At 33.4% G+C, this 23,431-nt stretch overlaps 1 protein-coding gene across 1 annotated transcript; it reads right to left on the reverse strand.

The window, feature by feature from the left end:
• Positions 1 to 7,832: 7,832 nt before the first annotated feature.
• Positions 7,833 to 20,569, reverse strand: LOC103999825 (uncharacterized). Its single transcript, XM_009421690.3, has 19 exons — positions 20,012 to 20,569; positions 19,287 to 19,812; positions 18,936 to 19,193; positions 17,880 to 17,971; positions 15,274 to 15,480; positions 14,983 to 15,174; positions 14,691 to 14,900; positions 13,936 to 14,114; positions 13,703 to 13,796; positions 13,568 to 13,624; positions 13,334 to 13,468; positions 13,138 to 13,209; positions 11,847 to 11,957; positions 11,523 to 11,684; positions 11,310 to 11,438; positions 10,401 to 10,502; positions 10,243 to 10,331; positions 8,897 to 9,049; positions 7,833 to 8,626 (listed from the first exon to the last, which is right to left on the reverse strand). Exons 1-19 carry the CDS (start codon positions 20,525 to 20,527, stop codon positions 8,038 to 8,040), a joined length of 3,873 nt encoding a protein of 1,290 aa, XP_009419965.2. The 5' UTR covers positions 20,528 to 20,569; the 3' UTR covers positions 7,833 to 8,037.
• Positions 20,570 to 23,431: the final 2,862 nt, after the last annotated feature.

Raw genomic sequence — 23,431 nt, forward strand, 5'->3', positions numbered from 1 at the left:
CCCTGCCATTTACACTTTAGTATTTATATACTTTTTCTGCTCTCCTATTAAGCTATTAGAAAATTATCCTATCTATATATTACACTAACAAAATTAGTCGAACCAAATGCTAAGGAAGCACTTTTCTGCATTAAAGAAACGAATGAGCTATATTCATGGCAAAGTAGGTGGGGGAATGAAATCGAATTGAACGGCCGGACCCCCGCTGACCCGCGGTTCAGCGATTGGATCGGAGCCAGGCTGGACCAACCAATCCGACTCATTTTTAATGCATGATATATGTTAGAATTTGCCCTATAGACCAAATTTTCTAGAAAAGCCTCTACTTTTACTTTTTTTTTATAAAAATTTTCCTGCAGAACGTTCTTGTTTTCAGTCTTTTTTTTCTTGTTCGGAGTCCTTAATTTTCAAAACGATAAAAGTAATATTTTTTTCTCCTTTTCAAATTCATTGAACCAAGACAAAACTTGAACCAGTCCGAAATAAATAATTTTGAATATAAATATTATTATTTCATAATTATTTTGATATTTTTGGATAAAAATATACTTAACTTATATTTAAAAAAAAAAAAAAAAAAGGTTATGCTCTTTTTTTAATATGGCTCAAAAATAGTATAACTCAAGTTTTTTTATAAAAAAAATTAGATAAATATGTAAATGTTGCAAATTAACAAGGGTTTATTTTGACAAGTTTTGGGTGAAGTTACATTATTTTAGAGCTCAAAAAGAAGTGTAAATACATCGAAATCTTATTATTTTTAATCAAACTTTCAGAATTGATTCCAAACCAATTAACAAGTGTAAACGTTATAAATTGATTCATGAAAGCATAAAAAATTTATAAAAAATTAGTTAAAATTAAAAATATATATATATAACTTATTCACATACTGAATATCTCATAAACGGCTAATTAAAAATGATAAAAATAAGAAATCATGTATTTGAGACCATTTCAAATAGCCATGATCGTGACGGTTTTGGCTTCGAAACCACTGGTTCCGATTTCCTAAAACAAAAAATCGAAACTTTGAACGCCTACGTTTCGGTTCTCGAACCGAACTGGAACTGTCAGTTCTGGTTCCAGTTTCGGTTTGGGTGGTTCCAAGTTCCGATTTGAAACGTCAATTTTTTTTTAATTATAAAAAATAAAATATATGAAAAAAAATCATAATCGTATTTCTAAAATTTAGAAATAGATGTATAATTATGATGTGCAAAGTTGATATAAAGAAATAAAATTATACCATAAACGGCTCATTAATATTTGGGACCATTTCAAATAGCTCCTCTCTCATCGTGGTTTCCAAATCACCACCCATTTTGGTTTCGATTTTCCAAAATGAGGAATCGGAATCAAACCATCAATTTTTATTATTTTTTAATTAAAATTTTATTATATAAAAAATATAAATATATTTATAAAATTAAAAAAAAATAGATGTATAATTATAATGGGCAAAGCTGACATAAAGAAATAAACACCTCTTTTGAAAAAGTAAAATTATAAAAAAATTTAACTATTTTATAGATTCAAACCAAGAATTCTTCGAATTGAATTTTATAATTTAACCACTGTACCATAATTTATATATAATTTATTTTTATTTTTATTTTATTTTGAACCCGAAACCACCTGTTTAAATCCAAAACTATCAAATTTTCAAAATGAAGTACTAGAATCGAATCAGGTTTCAATTTGGAACCAGCAAACCATCCAATCGATTCGATTCGGTTCGGGTTTAAATCAAACCGCAGTCAAGACTAATCTCAAAAGTTTCTAAAACATTTATATTTGTTTTAATAAGTTGTCGACCTAATTATACTATTTTCAATAGGCCCAAAAATAGTGTACATGTGTCTAAATTTTATTATTTTTTAATCAAACTTCCATAATTACTTTCAAACTAGTTAAAAAGTGTAAATGTTAAAAAGTATAATTGATTCCAAACTCATTAACAAGTATAAACGTTAGGAATTGATTCATGAAAGAATCAAAATTTATGAAATTTAGTTAAAATTAAAAATTTTGAGTAGTTCACATACTGAATATACCATAAAAGGCTCATTAAAAATGGTAAAAATAGAAAATCATATCATTTTCTGTACTTGGGACCTTTCAAAGGTTTTTATAAAGATTATATTTGTTTTGACAAGTTTTGAACCTGGTTACTATTTTTCAATAGGATCCAAAAGTAGTAAAATTATATCGAAATCATATTATTTTGGAACCAAACATTTACAATTGCTTTCAGACTAAATAAAAATGTGTAAATGTTATAAATTGGTTCGTGGGAGCATCAAAATTTATGAAATTTAGCTAAATTAAAAGAATTCAACCCATTCACATGGTGAATTAACCACACAATGCTCATTTAAAATCCAAGAAATGAAAAATCATGTCATCTTGTTGTGTATTTGGGACCATGTTAAAGGTTTTTATATATCTAGGTAAAAATAGAATATACACTCGTTAGAAATGGTAAAAATAGAATATCATGTCATTTTATATATCTAAGATCGTTATGAGTTTCCAAAAAGTTTCCAAAAAGTTTGGGTTTGCTTGGATAAATATTAGACTCAACTATACTCTTTTTCAATAGAACCCAAAAATAATATAATTATTGTTGAATCTCGGATTTTGATAATGAAACTAATTGATAGTGTTTATGATTTGATATACATTTTGAGTAACGTAGGAAGCTTCGATCAAAGAGAGATAATTAAAGCAGGAAGAATTATGTTGGGCAGGAGAAAAACATGTCAGAAGATTTGACGTCGAGCCGAAAGATCGGTCGACGTATCGGAAGAAGGTTTTGGGCCATGAGTTTAGGCATTGGGCCAAGAAGAGTGGAAATTATGCTAAGGAAATCGGAGTTGCGGAGGTAAACCGGTCGATTGGGCAATAGGCCGTAAGAGAGGATGATACACCGAAGAATTGGAAGAAGCGTCGATGAACCAATGACATGTCGGACAACATTTGATTCAAGCTTTGTAATAATTGTCTAAGATCGAAATAGGTTTTAAATATGCAAGATTTACTACGATAGCGATCAAGGCATAAAGCAAAATGAAGTCTTGGAGTCTAGAACGAGATTTTGATGGAAGTTCAAGAGTTCGTCGAAAGTCCGAACGTTCATCGGAAGTTCTACCAGAATTGACCAAGAAGTCCAGGAGCTTGCCAAAGAAGCTCGTCGGAACTCACCAAGAAGATCGTCGTGAAGTTTAGGAGCTTGCTGGGAGTCCGTTTGAACATTGTCGAGAGATCGTCGGAAGTTCGTCGGAAGGTCGCCGGAAGAAACCTAGATATCGTCAAACTTATTTAGCTTAGTGTATGCCTTAAAAATCGTAATTAGCACATAATTGGGTTGGAATTAGGCCAACTCATTTAGAGGCCAATTGGGCCGAAATTGAGAGTGATTTGGGCTCATTGGGAGGCCTAAATTGGGAGTGTTAGTCGCTTGCTAAGCTTTGTAGCTCACTCCGTTGCAATATAAATTTTTTAGATTAGCTTATCACTCACTAAAATGTTAGAATTAGGCTGAGGCAGTGGAAAGCTATTCAGATTTTAGGCAAGTCTTGTTGGTTGATATGTTATTGTTATATAAGTGCATTTGTATCTAATGAAATGTTGTCAATGAATAATTGTTGTATAATATAAAAGTAAAGCTTTAAAAGACCTCTCACTTTGAAATTTTGGGATGTTACATTTAGTTTATGATGATATGAACTTGTGGTAAATGATTAGTTTTACAGTTGTATAGATTCTCACATTGGTATATTTATAAGTGTGGTTAATGCTTTATTAAGTTCCTAAATTATGAGTGATGTAGTGTATGATTATAAACTGCACAGGTTTTATATATATGAATAATGTTTAAATATTTTTTAGTGTCCTCAAATATTAGGTTGGATCATGGATTGTCGATTATGGATGAAATATAATATTCTTGATTTAAGATTGGTTCACGCCTCTTAAATATGATAATTTGGGTAGTGTGATAAAGGTGGTATCAAAGCCAGGCTTCGATCCCGGGACACTTATGGGTTATAGGCCCACCACGCTTCTATTGCGCGGTAGTAAATTATATAGTAATCAATGAAAATTTTCTTTCATGTCTTTTAAGAATCTAATATGATGAGGACATCTGGTCCTCCTGCTTCATCTTTTTCTGAGTAATTGAGTATGATGATTTAAAGATTAATCCTCAAATCAGAATGGACTAGGAATGGAATAATTTAAGAAGCTTAGTCCTTCCTATTTCAGTAGTGAACCTAATCTATTAGTGGTAGAATAATAGATGATACAAATTAAGAAAATATTGGATGTATTAAATTGCCCAGATGATTAGAAGATTTCTTTTGCCACCTTTATATTGGAAGGATAGACTGAGAACTGGTGGGGAATAATAAAAAAAATAGAAATCAAGGGTGGGAATAGTAAGAACAAGTTTATCAACAAAAGTAAGAGAGGAAATGAATTAGAAAATGGTAACAATAGGGTCAGGACATCTAAATTTGGAAAGGGAAGTCACTACAAAAGACTCAATCATGAGCAAAATGTAAATTAAATCATGAAACAAATGGTAACAATAGGGTCAGGACATCTAAATTTGGAAAGGGAAGTCACTACAAAAGACTCAATCATGAGCAAAATGTAAATTAAATCATGAAACAAGTTAGTATTTTCGGATGATTGGAGTCTGTTTTGTTTGTGAAAAGTTGGATCATAAAGTAAAAGATTACCCTTAAACAAGAAGAAAAAGTCATTTCCTCCTATATCATTAGCCCATGCCAAAGTATAAGCTATCACTGAACTTATTCCAGAGCTTCTAAGTTAATAGTCGAAGGTATTATTCACGTTTCTAATAGAAATATAAAAGTTTTATTTGACCTTGGTTCTAATCTATATTTTGTTTTGCAATAATTTGCTTTTCACTTGGGCATTCAACCTAGACCACTGGATCATATGTTCTATGCAACTACTAGCTATTAGGGATTCTTTGACAACAAACTTAATCTATCTATCTTGTTTGATTTCTATTGGAGAATACAAACTTTTTGTTGATTTGATTTTCCTAGAGATATGAGGTTTTGATATTATACTTAGCATGGATTGACTATCTTTCTATCATACCAGTATAAATTATTATATAAAGATGATCACTTTTTGTATGCTAGATCAACCCATCTTTTATTCTGAGAGTATAAGGCATGATTTACCTCCTTGTCTGATATCGACACTTCAAACTCATCGTCTTATGTAGAAGGGTTGTTTTTACTATCTTGTGTATGCAAATGAGCAATCAGATCAAGAAACTAATCTAAATAAAATTCTGATAGTCAGAGAGTTCTCTGATGTATTTTCGGATGACTTGCTTGGATTACCTCAAAATAGAGAGGGTGAATTTGCTATTTATTTAGTCCCTGGGACAACCCCAATATCCAAGCCTCCCTATAGAATAGCACTACTCGAACTAGTGGAATTGAAGTAGCAATTACAAGAATTGTTAGATAAGGGTTTCATTCGACCTAACATCTCACCATGGGATGCTATGGTGTTGTTAGTTAAGAAAAATGATGGAACATAGAGGCTTTGTATTGATTATAAACAATTGAATTAGGTGACTATCAAAAATAAGTATCCTTTACCCAGAATTGATAATTTGTTTGATCAATTATAAGTTGCACAAGTATTTTCCAAAATTGATATGAGATCGAGTTACTATCAGTTGAAGATCAAGGAGGATATAAAAAAAAAATAGCTTTTAGAACTCGATATGGTCACTATAAATTCTTGGTAATATCTTTTGGCTTGATTGATGCCTCTATAGGTTTTATTAATCTAATAAATAAGATATTTCATCTACTCTTGGATGATTATGTAATTATATTCATTAATGATATATTAGTGTATTCGAGTAACTACGACTATAAAGAGCATTTGAGAAACATATTATCAATATTAAGAGAAAAGAAGTTGTATGCAAAGTTCAACAAATGTAAGTTTTGGTTGAATGAAATTACCTTCTTAGGCCATGTGATTTCATGGAAAGGCATATTTGTTGATCCAAAGAAAGTGGAAGCGATAGTTAAATGAGAAGCACCATGAATGTGATAGAAGTTCGAAGATTTTTTGGGCTTAGCAAGTTACTACAAGATATTTATGAAGGGATTCTCTCGAATTGCAAGTCCTCTCACCAAACTAACAAAAAAGAATGTGAAATTTGAATGAAGTGATAATTATGAGTGAAGTTTTTAAGAGTTAAAAAAAGATTGACTAGTGCCCCTATTCTAAATGATAACAAGAGATTTATAGTTTATAAAGATGTTTAAAGAAAAGACCTTGATAGTGTTTTGATGCAAGATGAGAAAGTGATTACTTATGCTTCTAGATAATTAAAAAGTTCTGAACAAAATTATCTAACTCATGATTTGGAATTAGCAATAATTATTTTTACTCTAAAGATTTTGAGACATTACCTATATGGGCGGACATTTAAAATATTTACTGATCATAAGAGTTTAAAATATATTTTTACCCAGAAATAGTTAACTAAGAGAAAGAGGAGATGGATAGGAATTTTAAAGGATTATGAGTGCAACATTTGTTACCATGCAAGTAAAGCCAATGTTGTAGCTAATGCACTTAGTAGAAAATCTATACGTTTTATATCTAGTCTGGTGAAGCAATGAAAGTTATTGGAAAAAAAAAATTATGATTTGAATGTTAAGAAGAAAGTGTAAGACTCAATGATATTGATGACCTCTGTTCATGTAATCATATCTCATTCTGATATCCACATTTAGTTTACTTAAAAAATGAAGTAAAAAGAGATTAAAATCGAATTTCGAGCTTCAAATTAAGACCTATTGAGATTTGAGGATAGAGTATGGAGTCTAATGATCCAAATAATCAAGAAACAAATATTTGAGGAAGGTCATAATTTCAATGCATCTTAGTAGCATTAAGATGTATAGAGATCTCAAAAGTCATTATTGGTGGGAAGGCAGGAAGAAGGAAATTACAATATATGTTTTAAAGTATTTGACTTATCAGCTAAATAAAGTAGATTATTAACACTGCTTATCACCCTCAAATCGATAGTCAATAAGAAAGTATTTATTAGATCCCTCTCATATCATTAAACATGAGACAATAGTATTGATAAAGATTTATCTTATATGGAAGAGTTCACTAAGATAATTGATAAGAAAGAAAAGACCTAAAAAAATAAGATCACTCCTCTAGTAAAAATGATTTGAAAGCACCAGCTGATGAAACTACCTAAGAGTTATAGGAGGAAATGAATAAAGCTTATCCTTATCTTTTTGAAAATATGATAAATTTAAAAGACTAAAATTTTCTTTTAAAGGAACGAGAATATAATATAAAGATCTATTTTTAATTATTTACAAGGACTTAATTATAATCTGATAATCTATTTATAAATCTGAGGATCTATTTGTAAAATATTAAAATCTATTTGTGAATATACATAATATAAAGATTGAATTGTAAAAAACACAAAAAAACAAAGCTTTGAATCTGATCTCTCTCCGGTTCAATTTTGATTTAGCCAAAAACTTACTTTATTGGACTACCCAAACTTCTATTTTAATTAAACCTATAAAATCTACAAAATAAAAATAATAATTATTAACCTTTTGATACTAAATTACCCACCTAAACTTCTATTTGAATCTAAATTCTGATATTATTCTCTGACTTTTATTTACTATATTGCTTGTAATACTCTATATAAAATTTTAATTTGTATGAAACATAATTTTTTAAAAACTAAACTATTTTTAAAAAAGACAAAAGAGTGATCAATTATATATGTTATTATCTATGATCCTCCGTTGATGTGAGACAAGGTTTAAAAACCCCCTCAAATGTCCTAAAAACCCTCATGATCACATTTTAACATATCACATGGGCAAAAATTGATGATAGGTACAACAGCTGCAATTTGGTCAGTCATGAATGCGCGCATAGTTAACTGGATGCCTCACCAACTATTAAACAGCATCACCTCTTCTTACCACCTTTTCTTTGTTTCTTGAAAGCCAGTCCCTTCAAAGAGAGTGCACTAGATGCACTGTGTCCTTCCAGCTTCTTTGTAAGCTTCATGACGCTTGCCATTCCCTTCCGTGCAACAGCCCTGCTTTCCACCCTACGATTGAGCAGCTTTCGGTCAAGAGGCCAATATGCATACGGCTCCAGCTTGTCCTTCCTCTTCACATCACCACCTGCCTTTTTGTTGGTATACTCACTACCCGGGTGAGCCCAACCAGAATCTGAAGTCTTCTGTCGCTTCTTCTGAGTTTTTATCGAAGAACTTGGAAGGGAACGGCTGTCTATGTGCCTCCTTGCATCTGAGTCTTTATCTGGGAAGATGTTCTCCTTTCTAGGTTTACAACCATCCTCACGAACAATAAGACGGCCATCAGCATCGATTTCTGGCTCATCCGAGAAGGTTTTCCTTCTTTTGAGGTGAGCTGAGGATCGTAGGGCTAATCTTGTCTTTTGCCGGTCTAGCAGGTCAAGTGGATCACCTTCGGATTGGTCAAACAAATCTTCTGGCAAACTCTTAGCTGCTTTACGTTTTCGGATTGACCTACAATCAGAATTTTCACTATAAGAGCATTCCAATGTAGTGAACAAATAGTAAGATCATTTCTTCCAAAACCTTATTTTAGAAACAAGTCCAGCTATAGAGAAAGCACAAGCACAATAACATGTTTGCTTTATAGAACAATAGAAAAGACAACAAATGGCTCCATATAATAGCAAAGAAATTTTATCATGCAGGCAATAACACCCTGTTTTCTCACATATTTTATTACTGACAATGATATCAAACAATAAAATTAAGAATCATCCATACCCTATAGATGAAGACCCAGAAGCAGGACCAGTGAAAGCTCTTCTGTGTTGACCAGAAAATGTTTTAGCCACAGCTAATTCTGCATCACTATCGTCACCTGTGTCTTCATCTCCAAAATCGGAAAATAGACGACTGTGATTCCATTTCCTGTGGCTGAAAATTTAGTAAAATAGGAAACATCAGAATACTTAGAAAGGCTAACAGAAGAGGATAGTTTTAAGCACCCAAAGAAACAAGAAATGCAGTTTTTGCTATAGTACAGTTGTCCACAAGTATCAGATTTGTTTCCTCAATGAATGTAACTATAAACCTCTTACAAGACATGAAAAAGAAAATACAATGGAACTTAATAACTAGAGCATCACACCATCTAGTCATGAAAAACATGTGTCATCAAATCTTAATTACAAAGATGACAATGACAGAAACTTGGTTTAAGGACATTCAACACAATATCAGCTAACATTCTACCCATTCTCAATGTCACATAAAGCATCAGAAAATCGCAGCGAGCAATTGTATATCAAAACATGACGCTTGAATTATTCATGAAACCAACTATAGAAATATACTGACCAAGCTTGTCACCTGGTCACAGAACTCCGAGGTATGCTTCTTGTAAACAAATTAGTTGATATGACATGCCAATATGTACATCTACCAGATGAAGATATTATTCATAGAATAAAAACATAATGGTAAAAATATCGAGGAAGCATGAACAACAAGATATTGTTTCGATGAAAGATAAGATGAAAGAAAATCGTTAAAGATAGTATAAGAATGTGCTAAAGAGACCTCCGGATGTAGTAAGTGGAAGAGGTAAGATAATTAATGTTAGTGGTACGAAGAGAGACAGATAAAGACCTAAAAAAATTTTAATAGAAACTATAAATAAAGATCTAAGTACTCTGAACTTAACTAAGCATATAGCTTTTTACAAATCTCAATGACGACAAAAGATCCATGTAGCCGACCCCAAATAATTTGGACTTATGGCTTTATTGTTATTGTTGTCGTGGTAGTATTTGTGCTTGTCCATGCTCTGGTCTGATCATTTAATCATTTAACTGGAGTTCTGAATAAAATTTAATTGAGTAAATTCTCACAAAATATCAGAGAAAGTATATCCACTTCAAAATTCCTTGGGAATAACCTCATAAATATTTAGTATCCATGTTGATGTCTTTGGGGATGATAATTATTCAAAAAAGAATGGTATACCTTTAACTACAAGAAACTTGGAACAAATCAATGGGTTTAATAAAGAACAAACATGCAGAACAAAAAGGTATGAATTCACAAGTTACAATTACCACAAAAAATAATTTTTAGCATTATATTACCTAGAGATGGTTGTTCGGGAAGTGACAGATTCCCCATCCTCGGATTCCCCATCATCAGATTTGGCATTTCGCTCTTTTCTCTCCTTAATCTATCATGAATCCCAAGATCAAGATGAACACTTTGGAGTCTCAAAACAATAAGGAATATCATGATTTACCTTTCGAATGTTGGTCAATAGTTTCATGTGGCCTTCAGGCATAACTTCTTTCACAGCATCAAAACCACATTTTCGCACAAGCATTCCAAGCAGTAACTTAATCTGACAAGTGATAACATGAAAATGAGAACAGGATAGTTAAGCATCTTATATAAATTCAGTTTCCTTGGACTCAATTATATAGTATTGACAAAACGAGGCTAACGATATAGTGTCTCTATATCTTTATTCCTTGTACTCAACTATATAGTATTGACATAAGGAGGCTAAAGATATAATGCCTCTCTGATGTGCAAATACTGTGAACCAAGATATATCACTATCAATCAAAAAAGTTGCAATTGAGTAAATATCCATTTGTCAGAGTCCAACCTGATAGGCTTACTAGAATAATAACTAACAGGATGAACCTTAAAGCAAGTAACCCAAAATGCTTATGCCCAGGTCACTACTAGTTGATTACAACTCATCAAATCTTATATACCTACATCACCCAACACTGACAACTAGGGTATATCATGTGCAAGTAATGTGAGCAAGCCAACATACTACATCCATAACAAAATTGCAGTTGATTATATATGCATTTGTCACATTTTAACTGCGTAGGCCTACTAGAATAATATTTTTTGACAGAATAAACCTTAAACCAAGTAGGCCTGACACTTGCGCCCAGGTCACTAGAAGACGACTACCATTCACGGGATCCTATTTACCTATGTAGCCCACCAATAACAACTAATGTTGGTTAAGCATTAATTACAATCATAAAACGTATAGTTTAATAATTGTGCCAACCTTGTCAAGTAGATCATCACTGTATTTTTGATAAATGGCTCAGTCATGATGGGATGGTTCTAAATTTCTTCATGGTCACATAAATTACATGGAGAAAAATGAAGAAAATACCTTGGCCTTGAAATGATTCTTGGTATCATCTTGCCATCTCAGGAGTCCTTCAACCATCGTCTTCAAGTGCATCTGCAAGCCATCAGCTTTGGATTTTACCACCAATACCTTGATGAGACCTAAGTTGGCCTGCAGTATGTACAGAATGGAACTGAGTACCAGAACAGCCCAGTTTTAGTTCATATAAAAGTTGATGCAGGGTACAAGAGATACTTTGGCAATTTCCTGGTTCCTTCTTTGCAGGAGAAGAAATGCAGAGGGAAGCAAGTTGTAAGCTGCACCAATGAGATCCGAGAACTCAAATGCCAAACGAGCTAACCCTTTTACTGCAGCACTGATCATATGTGGTGTTTCACCAGCAAGACCGCCAGCTATCTGAATTGAAGATAAGGACAATTAAGTTACAAATAAAGCATAGAACCCCCTTGAGAATTTGAAAAAAGCTACAGTGTTTTACTATTATCTACATTGATGACTCAAGCATTTTTTTTACAAAAAATTAAGTAAATGCTTGAGGAGAAGAAAGGCTTTAATTACCAAGTTAAAAAGTTGTAGAAGGTTATCTTTTCCCCCTCCTTCCTCATCTTCATAAACATGACCAATTTTAACAAGCAAGTTATAAGCTCTGTTTCTTGTCTTTTTATTGGCCTGTAGGACAAAACCAATAAAATGTTGCAAAGTTTGTCCATTAGCTGAACAACTTTTCACAAATTAAAAAGGTATTTATTGTCAGAAAAAGTAAAAATCCCTTGAAATACAACCAGCCAGGAGCAATGAAAACAATAAAGTCAGAACCATGTACATAGATTTCTTGAATGTATATTTCATATAGTGAGATGAAGTAATAAAAATAACAAGTCAGACCAACAATACATACATAGCATTGTGCCTAGTAAATGACTGAAAGCTCTTAGCAATTACCAAATGTTCCTCAAAAACATTTTTGCTCATATTCAATCCAAAGAACATGCTCATAAGTATTAACTAAAATGATCCATGGCCAAAAGATTTGGCTTCCATTTACACCAACTGCCAGATGGAAACACCTCAGTTGATTTTGGTGGTTCAAGTTCAGTATTGAACAGATCAAAAAGCAAACAATTAAAAATCAGGAAAACTAGGAAGAAAAGGAAAACAGGGGAAGAGAAGAATAAGGGTCAAGTTCTATGCATTAAAGAATGTGCATAACCTAGTAATATACATTAACAAACAATGATCAAACAAGAGTTAACAAGATCTCAGAATCATGAGGAACTACAAGGATCATTGACAGAAAGTAACCAAAACTCAGAACCAAGAGAAACTATGAGAAAAAATATCACAACTTAAGACCTCCTTGTCGCCATTGCCGAAAGGAAGTTAACAATACTCTCTTGGTATGCCAAAAATGAGGTACTTTGTTAGTCCAAAAATTAACTCCATCAACTCGAACAAATCATATCAATTTTCATCACCTTCATTGTACAACTCATAAATATTTTAAATGGCCCATGATAACCTCTAAGCTGTAGTAAATTAAATGTCAAAACAAACAGCTACAACCAATTAATGAACATTGGTAGCCCAAAAAATGATACTACATTGTCCAGTTTTCTTTACATCTAAATTAATTATCCCTATATATTTAAAAGTCACATCTCATGAACCTTCAATTACCAAGATAGACACCACTAAGGGGCTACTGCATGCTTATGACAAGAGCAGATTTTTTGCAAACTCATATTTGAATAACATAAATGTTGTATTAAATTATATGTTTAATTAAACAGTACACAGAAATGCTCATGCTCGTATATACCACTTTTAGCAAGCAAAACCACAAATTTACCTCTTTTAAAGCAAGTATTATTTCAGTGATAAAAGCGCTGATGATATCCCTCCTTTTATGATCAAACAAATCCTATAAAAAAATAAGACATCATTTTCAGTTCATATTCTGAAAAAAACCAGCTGACAACATCCAGAAGCATCAAACATATATTTCAAATCAGCAATTCTAGCTTGCAATAAAACCCATCACAGACCTTTGATATGTAGATAATCAATGTATACAAGCAATCAAGTCTATGACGTTTAGCTGCAAAGTGGCAAAAAGGTAGTGACGCAATCATCAACTCAAGTAGTTCCTCCAGATTATTTGAAAGGATGTGGCCACGTTCCTAAAAATGTAAGCAGGTTGATATCAGTAAGTAATATAACTGACTTCCCAAGTCCCAGAATTTTCTAATAAACCTGAAAAAATCAAGACATCATAATACCTTCAGTATAATCGAGAGGATTTTATATGCTTTCTTTTGTAAAATCCCTTCTTCATCCTACAATACATACGAACATATATAACACAAGTTTGAATAGGATTAATAACAAAAACAATTGGTACAACTATGATGCACCTGGAAAGCAGGCTTAATAGCGCTGAATAACAAATCAATCTCTTTATCACCTAGACCAGGCAGAAGTGAAACTGCCAAGTCCAATAGGAGGGCCCTGCAATCAGATGAAGTGTAAAACATCCGCTTATTGCACAAGCTGATCAAATCAATAGGAAAATTTTAAAGAGCTAAATACTTCATAAACAAAAATCCAAAAAGAACATGAATAATAAGAACATGAATACAATAAACACCTTTCATGTGAAAGTGATGCTTCGTTTGAGGAACTATCAGTTAGCATTGTACCAGAACAATTAAGCTGATTCATTTTAACTGCTTCCTTAGTGACCTTCAACAGTTTATGCATGGTAGCCATGAAGACCTTCTTCACTACCTTTTTGTCCGATATCAATGCAAAATCATGGATCATTGCCTTGAAAACAAAAGATAAGCCTGTTATTTCCTTTTCCAATGCAATCAAAGGACAAGCACAATATGATTCACCATTGATAACGATAACACAAATAGCAGCCAATAGAGCACTCTTTTCACTTCAAAATTTCAAAGCAAGGTTTAAGCTTCTTCGATGTAGGCAAACGAAAGTTTGTTCTTACGAATAATCAGGAGGGTCATCTGCTATTTAATAATCTTCTTACAACATCAAGTCACCATAACATTCAGCATCATTAGCATGTGCAGAAACATCCAAATAATAAAAAGAAGAAAAAAGAGATACGGAGAGAGATTGTATCATCATTCTTACTTTTAAGTATATATATATATATATATATATATATATATATATATATATATATATATATATATATATATATATATATATATATCACAAGGATTATAAACAGAACTATGCAAAAAAACTTGCAGAAATTTTGGTTCAAAAACATGACATTTCAGAGTTGGCAGATTCAATTATTTCCTTGTTAAGGCAAAAATGTAAATTTTATGGACCTGAATCACATTAAACACTTCTTATAAAACAGATAAATACCTGCAGGCAACCACCACTGTCTTTCGAACACGTCAAGAATGTCTCTGATAAAACTGAGAAAAACTCAGGAGCAAAAGATTGTATTGCCTTCAGATTTTCCTCTGATTCACTTTTACTATAATGATCCTCTTCTGTCGCTGAAGGGCTTATTTTATCATCAGGTCCAGTGGACTTATTAGAAATTATGTCATTGTTTTGGCGAATCAAAGTCTACAAAAATAGACAACAATTGAAGTGAAGCAAGAAGGACGAAGTAGTATACTTCTGATTTAAGGAAAAAACAAAGGTGTACCTGTAAGCTGCAACATATTATCCCACGCAAGTCAGGTTCTTCACGGAGTGCATTGCATAACTCTTCCTGAATAACCTTAAAACCACTTGAAGTATCCACAGGATAATTGCAAAATGCAGGCAACAAGGACCATAAGGCATATACAAGACCTTTTGCACTCCTAGCTGAGAAAATCAATCCCTCCTTCTCAAGCTTTTTTCATTATAAAGTTATATTAACATATGTCAAAACTAATGCTAATAATAGAAAAAAAGACCATGATGGGGATTTATGTGAGAGGGGAAGACCTACCTTGTAGGACTTCTGCTTTATGTCTTTAGCCAGAACTAATATATGTTCAGCGAAAAAACTTAAACGAGCACCAGCCACATGTTGCTTTAATATTGGAAGTAGCCAAACATTAGCATCAGAGACATCTGCATCCAAGTTGAGTGGCAGGATGCTGAGAAAATTCTCAGGCCCCATTGTACTAACAGCTGACCCAACACATTCATGAAGCTGCAAGTTGACAAGGAATTGACTAAGAAAAAAACCAGACGAATCACCTTTATCGACTTAGGCCAGATACTTTACTACTAAAATCATGTAGAACAATCATTTCAAACATGAATTGCTGTAAAATATGAAATTAAGCACTGAACTGACAAGGAGGCAACTACTAGACTAAGCAGTTAACATTTAGCATAGACTGATTTTTAGCAAGGCTCTGAGATACTAAAAAATCAAATTACATAGATGAAATAATAAAGAAAATGAATACAATCCAAGAATTATATAACTAAAGCACTGATTAACATAAACAAATGGAAGCAAGAAGATTCAATATGTTATATCTAAAGCATACACAAAATAAAAGATCGCATAGATATTCAATGAGCAGAGTTGAGCTTCATAGACATCAATGAGTACAATGATAAGGCCATCATAATCAGTTAAAATAGTTACAATACTTAAAAATGAAAAGTGAAAAGATCCTCAAAAGTGGTTCAAGGTAATTGATAAAAACAATGTCTATAAACATTATGCAACCAAAGAAGCCTCTACAATTTTTGCTAGTTAATAAGATAGGCAGAAAAACATGAATGTTACTTAAGGATGGTCAATCAACAGGTCCTAGAGAGGATCCTGAGGTAACAAAGAGAAAAATCCCAGCAAACCAACTAGAGTAAACAATCAGACAATTGCACAATTTGGTGCCCACTCAGAGAACAAAGATACATGCCACCACAAGAATAAGTTCTGGAGTCATAAATGAATGAATGCATCTATCATGAAGGTCAAAAGTCAATCTTCACCACATCTCTATGTGATATTTACAACAAATTAAAGTGCTATGCAGATTAATCAAGTATAGAAGGTAATACAAAAGGCATTCTCAATGTGCAAAGGCTCCTGCCAATGCACATTTGAAGAAGGTCAATGCATGCAGCCTAACCTCAAAATATAGAAAGGTTGTTTCTGTGACTCGAATACCAACCTCACAAAAGAGCAGCTTTACAACAACTTATTGTTGTACAAAGGCCCGCCATGTTATAGGAGGTAATATACTCATATATCTAAACATTAGAAACATAATAACTTTGACTGATACGATAATTTCACAAGGAAATCAAGAAAGAAAAATAATACAAATTGTGATGGTATTGTCGGTTTCACTAGGAAATCCCAATCTAAGGCTTACAAGGCTAGGATGCATGTAAATGTTTCAAGTACCTCAAATATCATATTTTGTTCACAAAATTTGGAACATTTTCCACCACAATGTCATAATCAACAAGCAAGAATAAAGTTAGAATTCACACCATCTTCTAAAGTACATCTTACTCTAACAATAATCATGTCAAGACTCCCAACTGCCAATAGATTTATTAAATTCAATATTCTAGTTCAACCCATATGCCCTTTATGCCAAACTCATCCTGAATCTATTGATTGTCCCTTCTTTTATTGTTCCTTTTATATTAAGCTTTGGGATTATTGGCAAGTGAATCTACAATTCTCCTTTGAATACAAATCCACATGGATATTAGTAGACTAGTTAAAAGAAGGTACAACTAGTTGAAAGAAGGTACTAACATGGGGAAGGGAAAAGTTCTGCAGATTGCCATAGCAAATCAACTCCGGTTCATTTGGAAAATGCATAATAATACTCTATTTATCCTCCTTAGCAAATCTTCCATTAAATGGGCATGCCTCAAACTATGGCTCATACTGGCTACTATGTCAGAACAACACTATCTGAAGTAGAAGTGTTGTGCAATACTCTGCTTAATTTGCAAAAACCATCTCTAGGATGGTATAAACTTAATATTGATGGATCCTTTATTTTGTAGGAAGGAGGTGCAGGATTCATCTTTTGTAATCATATTGAATACTGCTCTCTGCAGCAGATCTTCAATATCTAGGCAACAAATCCGCTTTACAATGCAAGGCTTTGGCTGTCAAGATGGGACTTCAATTTTGCAATTGCGAAAGGGTTCTATCAACTTCAAATTGAAACTAATTCAGTAACACTAAAGGAACTTCTAAGATGTATAAACATGCACCATGGTTAATCGACCAAGTACTTGTGGATACTAAGCATCTCCTTTTGCAAATCCCTTCATACTCTCTATTACATTGTTTAAGGGAATGTAATCAAGCAGCACACTGGACTGCTGTTAAAGCAAGGATTGATAGATGTAATGTTGTATGGGAGGCAGAATGCATTCCTCCTGAATTGTCTGTACTACTCCAAAATGAGTTACAAAAGTCATTTGGTAGAATTATGAAGTCTTGATAGATTTCTTTTTGGGGAAACATAATCATGTCAATCTGTGAACAAAATTAAGACTAATAACTCTGCTAATAAAAAAAAATATTGCTTATGACTATATTGCAAATAAACAGAAGTGCACCTGCTTTCTGAAAGAGAAATCCTCATCTGATAAGTTCTGCATATCTGCAAGGCTTTTAACAGCTCCAGCCATTAGATAGTATGAAGATTTTCCTGAAAATTTCCCATCAGGACCATCAGATCACAAACAAGTGTATCAGTAAGAAGTAAGCTCCATCAAGAACAAGTTCAGTTCACAACACGAATTGTAACTGCTTGCACCATCAGAATATTATTATGCAGCTTCCATCTAACGTTAGCAAATGGTCCAATGAATGAAATTATTTTTAAGGACAATAATTTAGATTAACAACATCACACTGATGTCAAACTTAAGACATCTTCCTCCAGCTCATAGATAACAATCTATAGCATGCACTATGGATAAACTGTGATATCCTTACACAAGGGAAGTAATGAGCATTGTCATTTTGAACCTCAATGATAGTGATGGTGTCTAACAACAGCTAATGGATAAGAATTTTCCCATAGCTTAACTATATTTTGCAACCATTACTGAGTCATCACATGAACATTCTAATTGGTATTAGAGACCAGGAAGAAAACTATAAGTCTATCCACAACCAGGAGTTGCAATGAAATTCCCAGTCCAGCAGTTCTAATTATATGGGCAACAATAATTTATTATGTAATAAGTTTTAGTGCCATGTGCATATACCATACTAAAAATAAGAACCACAAAACATGAACAAATTAATTGGCTATGGTCTGTTAGAGACAGTTCATGTAAAGGCATGTGTGCACTCAACACATACCATAAGATGTGTCATAGGAAACATAGAGCATACGCTTGACCCATTCATCTGTCCACAATTGGGCATGGACTCAATGCAGCATCATGCCCAACACAACACTCCATCAGCATAACAAGGTCATGGTCAGCAATCCACTCCGTGTTTCATGAGCTCCATGGTTCATCACTCAATGAAGTGATAATCTTAAAGTTGATAAATGGCATGTTTATGTTTTACAGCATTCCTCAAAAATAAATGCAAAACAACCGCACAACATAAAATTGATCAACAAAATCAGTGTCAAGTTCTTTGCAAGCTAATACCTAGTTGAATGAATGTTGTTGAAAGAACCTGGAACGACATGTCCCAAACAGCATTGTAGCGATAACCAAGGAAGCCTTCAATGGTTGCGCATATTTTTTCAATGATAGTAGGTCCAGACTGCCTCAGCCCTCCATCTGCAGCTTTTATTTTAACAACACCTTGCTCAATAAGGGTTTCATCAATGCAAGTACATATTAAACCCTTTAAGGCCTCCATAGCAGCAACTATAGCTTCCTCATGCTCACTGGTTAAAATATCTGTTGCACAATAAAATAAAATAATATAAAGATTATATATGTCCATTGGAATACTTATTGCAAATTGACATTAAGAACTTGAAAACTACAAACCTCCAAGAGCATTAAATATGAGAGGAAGTTTCACAACACATATTTCCTTGTTTAGATGATAAACCTTTCTCGTACCCAAATGTAACAAGTGTGCTGTTGATGCCATCTGATCTGCTGACTTCTCCTTATCAGATACAGACAATGCTATAAAGGATAACAAATCTTCTAATAACTCAGGAGCAACATCTGCAGTTGAACTGCTGCAAAGAACATGCAGAACCTCCATTATACATCTTGTTACAATCGACTGCCGCAGCTCCAATAGGTTTTTTAAGTACTTCAGTATTGTATTTGTGTATTTCTTTGACATAAGGGGAAGACAACCCTTCATGGCATTTAAAATACATAAGACTTGCATAGCTCCTTTAGACCCCTCGGAAGAAGCTGATTCTGAAGAAGTTCCACCGGCAAGCAACAGAGACCTCTCAAAGATGGCTGTGATACTTTCACTTGCCGACAACAAAACTGTCTTATTTTGGAAACTTCTTAGCACATCACTCAAACATGAGTGACACTCCTTCCTTACCTGCAATACATCTAATTAACTAGTATCCATGTACATTTTGCATGTTTGATACAATATATTATCAATCCTTCTACAAATATTGACAGTCATTATGCACAATAAATTGATGATAGCTGAATCCAAATGAAGACCAATGCTCAGAAAAAATGCAAAAATTTGACTACAATAAGAGGAGAAGAATCGGAGCTCGCTGAGTTACCTTGAGCCGCTGAGCCGTGACAAAGCTTAAAAGAACCGCATAAAGAGGCGACAAAGCCGACCAGTTTGTTTTATCTCCTACTGCAAGCAAATAAGATGCGCACCTCAGCCCCGACTTCACACCACCGGGCGGCAGTGAATTGAATCCTAGGATTCGAACCAAGATCTCGGAGACCTCTGTCCACCTACTCAGGATGACGGGGCGGGAGACCCTGGGGAACGCAACGGCGAGGAAGGAGAGCAGTGAGGCAGCGGCGGGGTCGGAGCCGGAAGCGGGATCTCGTGAGAGACGGTCGAGAGAGGAAGCCGTAGCACCGAAGTAGGCAACGGGGGTCAGGGGGATTCCCTGGTCCTTGAGGGCCTGGGCTATGGTACCGACGGCGGCGCACAGATGCTGATGGTCCTCGCGTTCGGAGCTCTGGAAGCGAGCCAGGACGCCAGCTGCGATGTCATCTCCATCAATACCTCCACCGCCGGCCTCGTCGTCGACAGCGAAGAAGACGACGTCGGAATCCATTCGACGAGAAAAGAAACAAAGAAGCCCAACCTCTAGGGTTCCGAGGGAGCGAGACGTTCAACGCGCACATTTATAGATTAAAGATCGCTTCCGATCACGCCGTTCATCGAGTTCCATGCTTTATGATGCACGAATTATTTGATGAACGGTCTGGATGATTGTGAGCCCGGAATTCACAATTATGGACCACTTGATTTAATAATGTTTATAAAAGCGAAATAAAATATAAAGTATTTAATTATCCTAATAGGAAGAAAAATAGGAATATATTTATAATTTATACAATATTAAATTATTTATTTTTGACTAGTTTTGAATTTTTTTAAAAAATATTATTATATAATTGATAAGGAAATGTGACACATGCACGACCCAACAATACATGTCCTTTTGACACACTTAGCATCCTCATTCATATTCATTAATTGTGACACATTAATCAAGAATTGTTAATGTCACCATGAGGCATCATGTTGTGCCCGGATCAATTGATGAACCCCTCATATTTCTAACATCATATTTATGATAGGCTCGGACGTCGGATCTAACGATCGAAATATGAAGTAACAATTATTGAATCAGCTTATTAAATTTTAAATTTTAATGAAGAAATTAATTTTGATGAATTTAAGAAACTATTGCTATGTCAAGATAAGTGATACAGACTAAGAAACATAAGCATTGAGTCAAAAAATCATGTCGAGCCAAATATCATACATCATATATCATATCGAATGATTGAACATAATATCTAAGATTTAGATAGTGTTAAAGAAAAATAAATTAACATATCAAAAATGAATAATGCGTTGAAAGATTTGTCAATATGCATAATTTTGAATGACATTCCAAAAGAGCAATTGCTGTGTTTAAGTCTTCAAGTTAAATTGGGTCAAATTAAACTATCATTAAGGATGGAATAAACCTTACTAGTCATAACTTATGACAGATATTGGGCTTGAAATTGTCAAACTAGAGTCTTTACTATGCTAAACGCATGGCTTAACGATCAATGGTATCACTTGATTCAATCGATTGCATCATCAATGCTTTGTCAATAATATTGATGGCAGTAACTGATTGTATTGCTTAGGATGATAATAATACCACCCGGGTCATGATTTTAGTTGTGTTAGAAGTTACAATGGTAATACCTCCAATACTATAAAATTACAACAATTTTACTGTTTTGACTCTTTTCGAGGTATTTGGGCCTATAAATACCTTATTTAGATTTAACTAATGGAGTATTTATTTTTAAGTTTAAAAAGTATTGTTAGTTTTGTTTGAGTTTGTTTCACCTTCTTAGTTAAATTATAAAATTATAGAAGGTGAGAATATAAGTATAAAGTTAATCTTAACTCATGAGAGAATAATATTGTAAAAGAATAGTCAATCTTTACACATATCGAAGACTAAACTACTATAAATCATGTCTCTATTTTTAATTTATATTTCTCACTAACTTATAATTATTTATTTAATATTATATCCAATACTTGCTTCCTTTTATTAAAATTTAAAAGTTGAGTAAATTTTCATAAACACTAATTCACCCTTAGAGGTCTTGTAGATTAAGGTTAGCTTGTAAAAATTAGACTTTCTACATCACTAGGATCCCTCTCGATTGGCCCATGAAAGGCTCAAAGACACCCTATGTAATGTTTAAATTTCACATATATTAAATTATAACTAACATGCCAATTGAAGTATAAATTATATACATATATCGTTTAGTGATATGATTTGTGATGTTTATGTTTATGTTATAACTCACGTGCATAAGCATTAATGTTACAACTAACATATGTATATGTTACAACTAATATGTATAAGCATTAAGTTTATGTTAAGTAGAGTGCAATAAGCTAAAGTATGCTAGCCGGCTTAAATACGATGTTAAGTTATTATAATAAATGTTAGAGTTTGCCAAATTTATCAAAGAGTAATTTGGCAACCCAATAAAGATAATAAAGCAGAAAAATAAAAAAGACAAAGACACCAAATTATTTTAACTAAATGTAGAGTTAATAAAAATTAAACCTAAAACAAACAATTAGGTTTTTCTTATGGTGCATTTGGTTTCAAAGCCTAGACCCTTATTTATAATTGTAATAGGAGATAACAAGCTTGATTTTTCCGATGTGGGACTATGTGGAACTTGTCAACAACCAAATCTAAGCACTGCTTAACTTATAAACCAGAAGCGGCTTCATAAGCATATCAGTTGGATTGTCCTTCATATGAATTTTCTGAACAAGGACCTTTCCCTCAGCAATGATATCCTGAATAAAATAAAACTTCATATCGATGTGTTTCATCCTCTCATGATACATCTGGTTTTTAGTCAAATGAATAGCATTTTGACTATCACAGTAAATTGTAGTAACACCTTGATGCGGACATAATTCGCTGAACAAACCTCTTAACTATAAAACTTCTTTGATCGCCTTTGTCACTACCATATATTCTGCCTCTATAGTAGATAAAGCAATGACAGGTTGTAAGGAAGCTTTCTAACTAACTACACAACCGCCAACACAAAAACATAGCCTATCAAAGATCTTCGTTTATCAAGATCCGCAACATAATCAGAGTCAACGAAACCAACCAAAGTGTCACGATTTTTCTCAAACTCCAAACAAGCATCTGAAGTCCCTTGCAAGTATCTGAGAATCCACTTCACAGCTTGCCAATGTGTTTTACCTGGGCGAGATATATATCTGCTAACCACACTGACTACTTGTGAAATATATAGACGAGGACAAATCATTGCATACATAATACTGCCAATGGCACTGGAATATGAAACTTGTACCATACATTCTTCCTCTTCAACTGATTGTGGTGACTGAGTAGCAAATAGCCGAAAATGGTTAGCAAGAGAAATACTCACTGGCTTAG

This window comes from Musa acuminata, chromosome BXJ1-10 (assembly GCF_036884655.1).
Source record: "Musa acuminata AAA Group cultivar baxijiao chromosome BXJ1-10, Cavendish_Baxijiao_AAA, whole genome shotgun sequence".
In the NCBI taxonomy this organism is placed as follows: domain Eukaryota; kingdom Viridiplantae; phylum Streptophyta; class Magnoliopsida; order Zingiberales; family Musaceae; genus Musa; species Musa acuminata.